At 42.4% G+C, this 10,462-nt stretch overlaps 1 protein-coding gene across 1 annotated transcript in view; it reads left to right on the plus strand.

Annotated features, from left to right (window-relative positions):
- Nucleotides 1-9,608, plus strand: part of LOC132870172 (scavenger receptor cysteine-rich type 1 protein M130-like) — a 20,812-nt gene extending 11,204 nt beyond the window's left edge. Inside the window, exons 3-15 of the mRNA XM_060903754.1 lie at nucleotides 358-672; nucleotides 787-1,095; nucleotides 1,180-1,505; nucleotides 1,649-1,973; nucleotides 2,196-2,533; nucleotides 2,733-2,766; nucleotides 3,227-3,529; nucleotides 3,635-3,691; nucleotides 3,779-3,928; nucleotides 4,110-4,208; nucleotides 8,374-8,436; nucleotides 9,197-9,259; nucleotides 9,359-9,608. Coding sequence (XP_060759737.1) covers nucleotides 358-672; nucleotides 787-1,095; nucleotides 1,180-1,505; nucleotides 1,649-1,973; nucleotides 2,196-2,533; nucleotides 2,733-2,766; nucleotides 3,227-3,529; nucleotides 3,635-3,691; nucleotides 3,779-3,928; nucleotides 4,110-4,208; nucleotides 8,374-8,436; nucleotides 9,197-9,259; nucleotides 9,359-9,444 — 2,468 coding nt within the window. The 3' untranslated portion in view covers nucleotides 9,445-9,608. The remainder of the gene's footprint in view (nucleotides 1-357; nucleotides 673-786; nucleotides 1,096-1,179; nucleotides 1,506-1,648; nucleotides 1,974-2,195; nucleotides 2,534-2,732; nucleotides 2,767-3,226; nucleotides 3,530-3,634; nucleotides 3,692-3,778; nucleotides 3,929-4,109; nucleotides 4,209-8,373; nucleotides 8,437-9,196; nucleotides 9,260-9,358) is intronic.
- The last annotated feature ends 854 nt before the right edge of the window (nucleotides 9,609-10,462 follow it).

The raw sequence follows: 10,462 nt of genomic DNA on the forward strand, positions 1-10,462 counted from the left end.
GCAGTGGTGTGTGGAGAGCTGCGCTGTGGGGAGCCTGTAGATCTGCAGTATTGGGCTGATTTTGGACGAGGATCAGGACCAATCTGGATACACGATTTGTACTGCAGAGGATCAGAGTCAACACTGAACAACTGCAGCTCACAAGGGGGACATTTTTGTAATCAGCAAATTAGTGCTGGAGTCATCTGTTCAGGTAAACTGTTGTACTTGTGAAAAAAAATGATAATATCAGAACAATATTGGAATTAGATTTTAGATTTTATGTAAATTTAAAGCATTTTGCAACTCCATTGTCATGATTTATTGATATTTTAACTGAAAATGTGTACATTTTTTACTCAATGAAATAAAACCCAGGTCAGGGTTCGAGACTCTCTGCTGGGCCTCACCGGTGCTCTGGGAGAGTGGAGGTGTTTCATGGAGGTTCCTGGCCCACAGTGTGTGATGCTGACTTTGACCAGCAGGATGCAGAGGTTGTGTGCAGAGAGCTGGGCTGTGGGATTCCTGTGGAGGTGCTGGGTTCAGCTGCTTTTGGCCGAGGGGAGGGTCAGGTGTGGACAGAGGAGCTGCAGTGTAGAGGAAACGAATCTGAGATTTACTTCTGTCCAACATCATCTTCACTCAAACACTCAACCTGTTCCCATGACAACGATGTGGGATTAAAATGTTCTGGTTAAGTATCATGATTTAACTTCTGTTTAAATAGAAACCACAAACCTGTCAATCAAACTTTAAGGTGCCTTTGTTAATTTTCCTCTTTCACCGAGCTCTCGGCTGTTTGTTCAGCTCACACAGGGGCGCGGCTGGTGAACGGATCGGACTCCTGTTCCGGTCGAGTGGAGCTCCAGTACCTCAGTGAGTGGGGCACAGTTTGTGCTGCAAGCTGGGATAGGAGAGCTGCAGATGTTCTCTGTGCACAGCTGGATTGTGGGAGGGCTGTGGTGGAGGTCGACTGGTTTGGGGAGGGGCGTGACCCCATCTGGGCTGATGTGTTTGATTGTCAGGGGAATGAGACACACCTCTCACAATGTGGCATCTCATCATGGAGTCGAGCTGCATGCTCTCATCAACACGATGCTGGAGTCATCTGTAATGGTGAGATATTAACATCACGTACACCACGTTAGTGAATAAACTCAGTGTTCATTAGAATATTTAAACCATGTTCTTCTGCTTCAGGATCATCCGTGGCGCTTCATGAGGGGCGAGTGCAGTTGTCTGGAGGGAACGAGTGTCAGGGGGAGGTGGAGATTTATTTCAGGCAGGACTGGAGGAGAGTTCTCCTGGACTTGTGGAGTCTGTCTGAGGCGTCTGTGCTCTGCAGACAGCTGGGCTGTGGCTCCGAGCTGAACTACCGCTCCTCTCCATCCACCACTGAACACAAACACATGTGTGTAACAGGTTTCAGCTGCTCTGGGACTGAAGCTCATCTGGGGAACTGCAGCAGAGCACAATATGTCAGCTGTAGCTCCGGGGAACAGCTGTACATCACCTGCTCAGGTAAGCAGCACAACACCGACCAATGAGCAGCGATTAACAACAGGAATCAATGTTTTATCATTCTAAAGTGTTCTATTAAATACAGAGAATAATCACATAGTCTACAAAGGGATATTAGTTTTATATACTTTATTAAATTAAATAAATCTTTAACTCAGACCCCAGCTCCATCAGGCTGGTTGGTTCTGGTGGAGACTGTGCAGGAAGGCTGGAGGTTTTTCACAGCGGCTCGTGGGGGACAGTGTGTGATGACTCATGGGATATTGAGGATGCGCAGGTGGTGTGCAGACAGCTGCAGTGTGGAGAGGCCCTCAGTACCCACATACCAGCCTGGTTTGGTCCTGGAACTGGGTCCATATGGCTGAATGAGGTGGAGTGTGAGGGGAACGAGATGTCCCTGTGGAACTGCAGATTTCAGCTGTGTGAAGAGGGTGAATGTGGACACCAGGAGGACGTAGGAGTCGTGTGCTCAGGTACAGTGTGATGACTGAGATTAAACCTGTTAAATATGGGCATGTCTGTGTTTCAAAACTCAGCTCCAAAGTTCCTGAAATTCAACATGAGAGTAAGGAGCTGTTTATAAATGTCATCTATAATGAATATCTTTTTACAGAAATATAATATTACACATCTTTAACTGAGTCAATAAAACAGGATTTTTACAAATGAAGTCGAAGTCATTCTTCTTCCAGCAGAGTTTAAAGAGATCCGACTCACAGAGGGCTGTGAGGGGAATCTGGAAGTGTTCTACAATGGAACATGGGGTAATGTGTGTCACAATCAGATGGCTGATGAGACAGTAAACATGGTGTGTCGAGAGCTGAACTGTGGAAGACGTGGCAGTCTGTCAAACACTGCAGCGAGAGTAAAATCTGCTCCGAACTGGCTGGATCATCTGAAGTGTAGGAAACACGACTCTAATCTGTGGCAGTGTCCATCTTCACCCTGGGGACAGAACCGCTGTGATAATGGTGATGAGGTGGTTCATATTACCTGTACAGGTGGGTGGATTCAGACTTTTCTGCTTCTGTCCGTTGCCATAAACTGCAGTGTTTCATTGTGAATAGTGTATAACTAATGTTGCTGAAATATAAAGTGTATTTGGTAAAAAATCCTGTGAAAAGTCTGAGGAAAGTCTGCTCTGAGAGATAAACCTGCATGTGAAACCTTTTCATTAATGCATGGATTTTATTCCTGCAGATGATGGAAAGTCTCTCCATCCACGAGAAGAGTGCTCTTCATTTCCCTCTCAGAAACATTGCTCAAGTAAGGATGGATAAGGAAAAGCTTTTTGGACTGTTCTTCATTTGCATTTGTTCGTGACAGAAGATATTTCCTCATGTGTTTATAAAATCATTTTCTGAGGACTTGAATGGATTTCCTCATAGAACCATCCTGAGGGCATCAGTCTTCCTCACACTTCATGAAAATTCAACCAACAGAGATCAAATCAGGAAACAGAACCCAAAGCTGATCTTACTGCTTTACATGATTTCATTCAGCAGCAATTCATTCCTTTATTTGTGAATAACACGTCAAAGTAAACACCTGGATATGGAGTTGGTATGAGATTCTTTTTCAGAAGACCTCAGAAAGTGTTTTTGGTAAACGAGCCCATGCTGAGTGTAATATAAGGTTGTATTATCATTGTGTTGTAGTGAGCTGTGTGACTGGAGCTGTTCTTCAGCGTGGGTGTGTTTCCTCATGTGTGATGTGTGTGATGTAGAGCGCTGGTCTCTCAGGCTGAGGGGAGATAAGGGAAGCTGCTCTGGGAGGTTGGAGGTGTATCATAACGCTACGTGGGGCTCCGTTTGTGATGATCAGTGGAACATCAGGGACGCTCAGGTGGTGTGCAGGCAGCTGGGCTGTGGGTCGGCGCTGAGAGCTGAGAGGAATGTTACTGGTTCTGGTGAAGGGATGATCTGGCTGAACAGAGTGAAGTGTCGAGGGGATGAGATTCACCTGTGGGACTGTCATCATTCCCTGAAGAGCCACACTGACTGCTCTCATGCTGGAGTCACCTGTGCAGGTCAGAGGGGTGCACTAACTTTTCAGCTTTCTGTCTCCGCTCATTACACTTTTCTCCCAGTGTTAAAAAATACAAGACTGAATTAATGGATTTTTTTTGTTCCAGAATTTTCTGTGTCCCCTGCTATTAATCCCACATCAGCAACAAACACCATCACAACAGGTACAATATTTATTTCTGTCCCCCATTTTTCTAAATATTGATGAATACACTGTCCTGTGAAGATTCTCTGCTGTGATTTAATTTCAGGAGCTCAGTTAAGAACAAGAACGACTCCAAGAAGATCAGCTGGAGCTCCATCCAGCCCTCCACTGGTTCTCTTTGTGTTGGGAACGCTGCTCTTCCTGGCCTTCGTGCTTCTGCTGCTCCTGTTTTACCAGAACAGAGCGCTCAGGAGAGGTACGACACATTCACACATTTTCTTTTCTCTACAACACCAACTCTATTATTGGATTATATTATTTACAATCACACACTTTATTCAAAATTGGTATTCAGAATTATTCACAAATACAAACTCATTATTATTATTATTATTATTATTATTATTATTATTATTATTATTATTCTCCACTCCCAGATGTCTCTAAGACGAGGCGTAAGACTCAGCCTGAGGCAGTCTATGAGGAGATCAACCACAGATCCATCACGAGAAGAATCAGGAGCTCCACTCAAAGAGGTGAGTGAGATGTGAACTGATCTCCATCACACTGAGGGCCCGGTCCCACAACACCCATAACTATAACTCTACCTATAACTCCAACTCTGACTCTCCCTCTGCCTGAGTTTAGTTCCAGTCTGGAGCAGAAACACCACAACTATAATCCCCACTATAATATCGCTTGGTCCTGACCCTCAGGGAAATAAATATTCATGATTGTTGGTTTAAACAATGAGCTGATTGGTCAGATGTTTGATGGGATCAGGTCCAGGCCTGGAAACATCGCTCCAGAAGCAGCGATACGGATAAACCCAGGCCTGGGCTATAGGGATCCATATCGCTCTGGTGTGAGCACCGACTACATACACTGCAGGGGACCCAGTTATTTATAGTTAGAGTTATTGTGGGAGCGGGCCTTCAAACAATATTTTCCCCCAAATCCAGTGAGATTTATTTCTTTACAACAAATCAATTAAAATGAATAAAAATAAGTGTGTGTGAGAGGAAGTGTGCAGTTGGAGTCCATGTGGTGTCGAGACAGAATTCTGCTGATAAACATCTATTAAAGCTTCTGATTTAGTGCAAGTGTGTGTGTGCGCACTTTCCTGCAACACCCCGCCCCCTCCTTAGCCCTGAACCCCCCTCTCTACCTGTGTGTGTGCATGCACTCTAACACCCCCCCCCCCCCCCCCCCCCGTGTGTCTTCCTGTACAGGTGCATTACTCTCTCCCTCCCTCTGTGTGTGTGTGTGTGTGTGTGTGTGTGTGTGTGTGTGTGTGTGTGTGTGTGTGATTTACCAAAAATAAATAAAAATAAGTGTGTGTGAGAGGAAGTGTGCAGTTGGAGTCCATGTGGTGTCGAGACAGAATTCAGTTGAGCAAAGTGCTGTACAATCATCACAACCCAATAAAGTTAAGAGACAAATCAAACCATATAATAATAATAATGATAATAATAATGATAATAATAATAATAATAATGGGCGGCACGGTGGTGTAGTGGTTAGCGCTGTCGCCTCACAGCAAGAAGGTTCTGGGTTCGAGCCCCGTGGCCGGCGAGGGCCTTTCTGTGCCGAGTTTGCATGTTCTCCCCGTGTCCACGTGGGTTTCCTCCGGGTGCTCCGGTTTCCCCCACAGTCCAAAGACATGCAGGTTAGGTTAACTGGTGACTCTAAATTGACCGTAGGTGTGAATGTGAGTGTGAATGGTTGTCTGTGTCTATGTGTCAGCCCTGTGATGACCTGGCGACTTGTCCAGGGTGTACCCCGCCTTTTGCCCGTAGTCAGCTGGGATAGGCTCCAGCTTGCCTGCGACCCTGTAGAAGGATAAAGCGGCTAGAGATAATGAGATGAGATAATAATAATAATAATAATCTGAAAATGTCACTGATAATTTCGAATCTTCATCTGTTTCAAATGTAAACTGACAATGTTAATGTTAACAGTCTCGCACCATTTGCTTCACACCGAGCGACATTCACCTCGCGGCTCACTCCAGACAGTTCCCCCTACACACACACACACACACAGAGTTGTGTAATGTTACTCTTCTTATGATGCATTTACACTCCATCCAATCTACACTTTCACTGCACTGTTCACCAGTTACACTTTTTAAAAGCCTGACGATGATTTCTCTTCTTACACACTGACACACAAACCTCATCCACTTCTCTTTTTAAACACAACTTTCCTCTTCTGGATCATTTTATAGAAACTCCATCTGTTTGTGTTTTATTTCCATTACAATCTGCACTGAAGATTGTGTTTACTCCCTAAAGTATCTTTCCATGGAAACAGCTGACGGAATTAGTGCATTAAAAACTGAAAATCACCGACCCGACCTCGCAAAGGAGCTCAAAGGTCAAATCTGACAGTTGATTCAGGGAGAATGGGTGTATATTTGGGGTCGTTTACTGTCACATGTTCTCAGCCAAAAACTTTATTTCATGGTGAAAATGACATTTTTGTCTCTTTTACTGTAATAGTTTTTCAGACTTTAGAGCTGAAAATATCAGAGAAACCTGTGATTTGACAGAACGAACAGAGAGAGCAGATGTAAATTATACACACTGAATAATACATTTCATTTATGTCGAGGTCAGAGTTTCGGGTAAAAGTGGAGAAAACACCGACGCAAAGTTTTCAGTGATAACCATCACACTGGGGAATTTCTGTCATTTTTATCTCCAGCTTTTGATAAAATATGTCAGTTTGTCAATAATCTACAAAAGAATATGCACTAAAGAAAAAATACAAGGTCATTGTCTGTAAATATGAAACTATTTTTATGATTTTTTGAAAATAGTACCGTCAGAAACAGAAAATGACCTTTTTGACCTCTCACAGTAGGTCAAAGGTCAGATTTGACACTTGATTCTGGTAGAACGGGTCGGTGTTTGGGGTCGTTTACTGGAACATATTAGAAGCCAAAATCAATATTTCATGGTGAAATGGCAATAGTGACCATTTTTGCAAGCGCCAAAATACATTAAATTCAGTTTTAAAGAATAAATATTTCTTGAATAAAAAGAATAAAGAATTCATGACCAAAGAAGAACCTGCACTGGTCCAGAGCAAATCATAAATTTTGGCACCATTGGTGTTTATGAACATGTGGTTTGAGCTGATGAGATAAAAAAAAAAAACGTTTTGGACCGCAGTCCAGAGCACGTCACTTTCCACTTGACTGGTGTCGAAGCTTTTTGTGCAGGAAATGAGCTCATCATTTATTTACATAAAATCCAGGGGGAAATCCTAATATCTTTAGGAGATACTGTAATAAATGAAATGACATTTTCAACAAAAAACACACAAAATGTGCTCTGTGACCTTGAAAAATAGGTCAAGGTCGCTCATCTTGGGTCAGTGAATTTCCGTTGTCTGTGGCTACCAGCAGTTAAAATTTCATCCAAAACCAAAAACTTTTGGAAAAAAAAATAAACATCACCAAAAATACCAATCCAACAGTAACAGTTTGGGGGCGACAACTGCAAAGGCACCATCTCCCCTGGGCTTCAACCTCGATTTTGGAACGCGACACCCAAAGCAACCGGTCAGTGACCTGAGTGACCTTGATGGGACGTGTGGCTGTAAAAGGTCAGAGAGAGAGGGCGGAGCTCGCCCATTTAATGAATTGTTTTTGGAAAATAAAAATGGATCTAAACCCTATAGGGAGTCGGTGAAGGAAGGCCAGTACAGGACAAGTAAGAGCTGAAGCCCTCCAGAGCAGGAGCTTTAATGCCCACACAATGCTCCAGGCAGGAGATGAGGATGCTGTGGTCTACTGTGTTGAATGGAGCTGTTAGATGGAAAAGCATCAGAACGGCAGAATCCCTGGAGTCAGTAGCCAATAAAAGATGGTTCAAACTTTTAAAAGTGCAGATTCAGTGCCGTGAAGGACTTTAAAACCAGACTGGAACACCTCAAGAACGCCGTGTGTGTCTAAAAAAGATTGCAATTGTAAGAACACAACTTTCTCCAGTATTTTTGAAAGCGAGTTTAGAAATTGGTGTAAAATCGGAGAGGACTGCGGAGTCCAGATGAGGTTTTGTGATCAGTCGTTGCACTACTGCAGGCTTCAAATGTACTGGAACAACACCTGAGGAGAGACTGCTGTCCATAACCATTTGGATGTTTGGGCCAATAGTTTCCAAAATCTCTTGAAAAAGGCGAGGGGGGACAACATCTGTGGGACAAGCTGAAGATTTCATCTGACCAATAATTTCCTTTCAGAGAGAAAGAGACACAGGCTCAAAGTGGGTAAAAGCAGCAGAGCGAGTGACAGTGATAGACGGCTCATAAGAAGGGGGGTGAGATGATGCTCTAAGGCTCGCAATCTTGTCCACAAAGAAGTGGAGGAATTTTTCACAGGTTTCTGGGGAAACATCAGGACGAGCAGATTGGGGGGAATTAAGAACAGTGTTAATGGCACTAAAAAGAACATGAGCTTTATGACAGTTATTTCAAATAATATCAGAAAAATATTTTGTCTTTTCAGCTTTGACAATTTTCTGGTATCTGCACCAGCTGTCCTTTAAAATCTCAAAACACACCTGCAACTCGTCTTTTTTCCGCCTGTGTTCAGCTTTCCTGTGAATGTTTTCCTGTACAGGTGCATTTCTCTCTCTCTGTGTGTGTGTGTGTGCGTGTGTGTCTCATGACCGTGCTGCTCTCCTGTAACAGGAAGTCTCCTCTCTGAAGAACAGCATTCTGGGTATGAGCATGTGGATGATGAGCTTCTCTCAGGTAAAAAAGCCCAGAGTGTGAGTTTGCTGAACTCCATGAACTGAACGAGATTAGAATTGCAATTAAAAATCAGAAATGACTAAACGTGTCCTTTCTGAGACGTGATTATGATGTATTGTATCGAAGAATTACAGGAACTCCAGTGTTTTAATGCTGACACATGACATCTCACAATCAACCTGATCTTACTTTAAGCTTCTGAAATCCCTCTAATCAAATTGATCAAAGCTTCTTTGGATGAGGATTTTATTGAGTATAAATGTGTTTAAAAACCCCAAACAAACAAATGGTTCTTTTTACAGTCAAGTCTGGGATTGGAGAAAAGGCGGAGTATTATGATGACGTCATCGACACCAGTGACTTCATAAGTGGGTGCAGTTGTGAACTGATCCCATAAATTTAGTGACTTGACATGAAACCATGAGGTCAGAATGTGATGGAGCTGTTTGTACAGACCCTCTGCTTTTATTTCATTTAGGTGATACAGGAAGAGTCGAGCCACCAGAGGACTACGATGATGCCGTCACTGCTGGACCGATCCCTGATAACGTGGAGGGTGTGGTTCTGTTTGGGGATTTGTTTTAGAAAGCAGTAGAAATTAAACACACACACTGCACATCAGTTTGTTTCTTGCTTTGTGTGTCATGACATTTTTGACATGTATACGACGTCATTTTGCATTGCGTCATCAAATACACAGTGTACAAACTGCCACTTCAGTAAACTTTAACTCTCTTTAAATATCTGTGTTTTGGTGTAGAGGATGAAGCGGAGAATTATGATGACACCATTCCAGCTGATCAGAAGTCAGTTATACTGAAAGGTATGATAATAATGTGACAGTGTCGCATCCACAAGCATCCAAACCATCATTAATGACATTCATGTGGATTTAATAGCTTTTATCTCCACATTCTGACAGAGGACGTGTCCGAGAACTATGATGATGCAGTTACCATGGAAACAAACCCAAACATCATCACAGGTCAGATTTTTTTCTGGAAATAAACAAAAAAAGAAAAGCTGCTGAGGGAACCACTGTTTATAGCTGCGATGACATCAGTGAGCAAAGGAACAAACTTATTTTTCCAAAGATATACAACATTATCTGTAACTATAAATGGATGAAAAGTACAAGATCTAATTCTTTACTCAGTGAAAAACTGCAATTGTTGGCAAAGTCCCATGGTCTAAGAGGAATAAACCACTTGGGGACATGCTGTTGTAGGTAAATGATCAACGTTAGGGTGGTAGCAGTAACTCAGCTTCATCACACCACCCTGTAACTCAGTATTTTACTAGAACAGCAACACACACAGTGGTTTATTACTGATTCATTGATTTCTTCAGGAGACGGTCCAGAAGATTATGATGATGTCATCACTGAGGAACAGGATGGAGGAGAGACAGAAAGTGAGTGAGTTGTTTATTCTGGTAATGTACGTGAGTGCAAAGGCAGCAAAGTTAAAGTGTGACTCTATTCTATACCATATCTAATATAAATATCAGCTTTCTGTTCTGTAATCTCCATTCTGTCATTGAACAAGTGCCGTCATATTTATTCCACAGTTTAGATAAGACCTATATTTATGTCTCATTTACTTCCACATCTTATACACATGGCCTGTGTTCATATTAAGAAAGCTGAACTGATAAATCTCCTTTTTTCTCTTTTTTATTGATAGAATATTAAAGACATTCCCACATCGTGCATCACTGACTGTATTTTTAAGGTTTTACATCCCGATTAATACAATACACAGGATCTATTAAAGAGGTCAATGTATTTATTTTACAGAATATGATGACGTGGAGGAGAAATCTCAGAAAGACAGGGACCATGTGACTGAGACACGCCACCAAAGGCCTTTTCTCAGGAAATTACATTTCAACTTTTATAAACACAAAAAATGATTTTATTATCCTTCCAATAATGTCATGTTTCCTGAACTGTGTTCATTTTCCCCGAGTTATTAGCAAATAGAGGAGGAGAGTTAAATCACCTTTCATATCCCCTAATGCAATG

This window comes from Neoarius graeffei, chromosome 21, assembly GCF_027579695.1.
Source record: "Neoarius graeffei isolate fNeoGra1 chromosome 21, fNeoGra1.pri, whole genome shotgun sequence".
Lineage (NCBI taxonomy): Eukaryota > Metazoa > Chordata > Actinopteri > Siluriformes > Ariidae > Neoarius > Neoarius graeffei.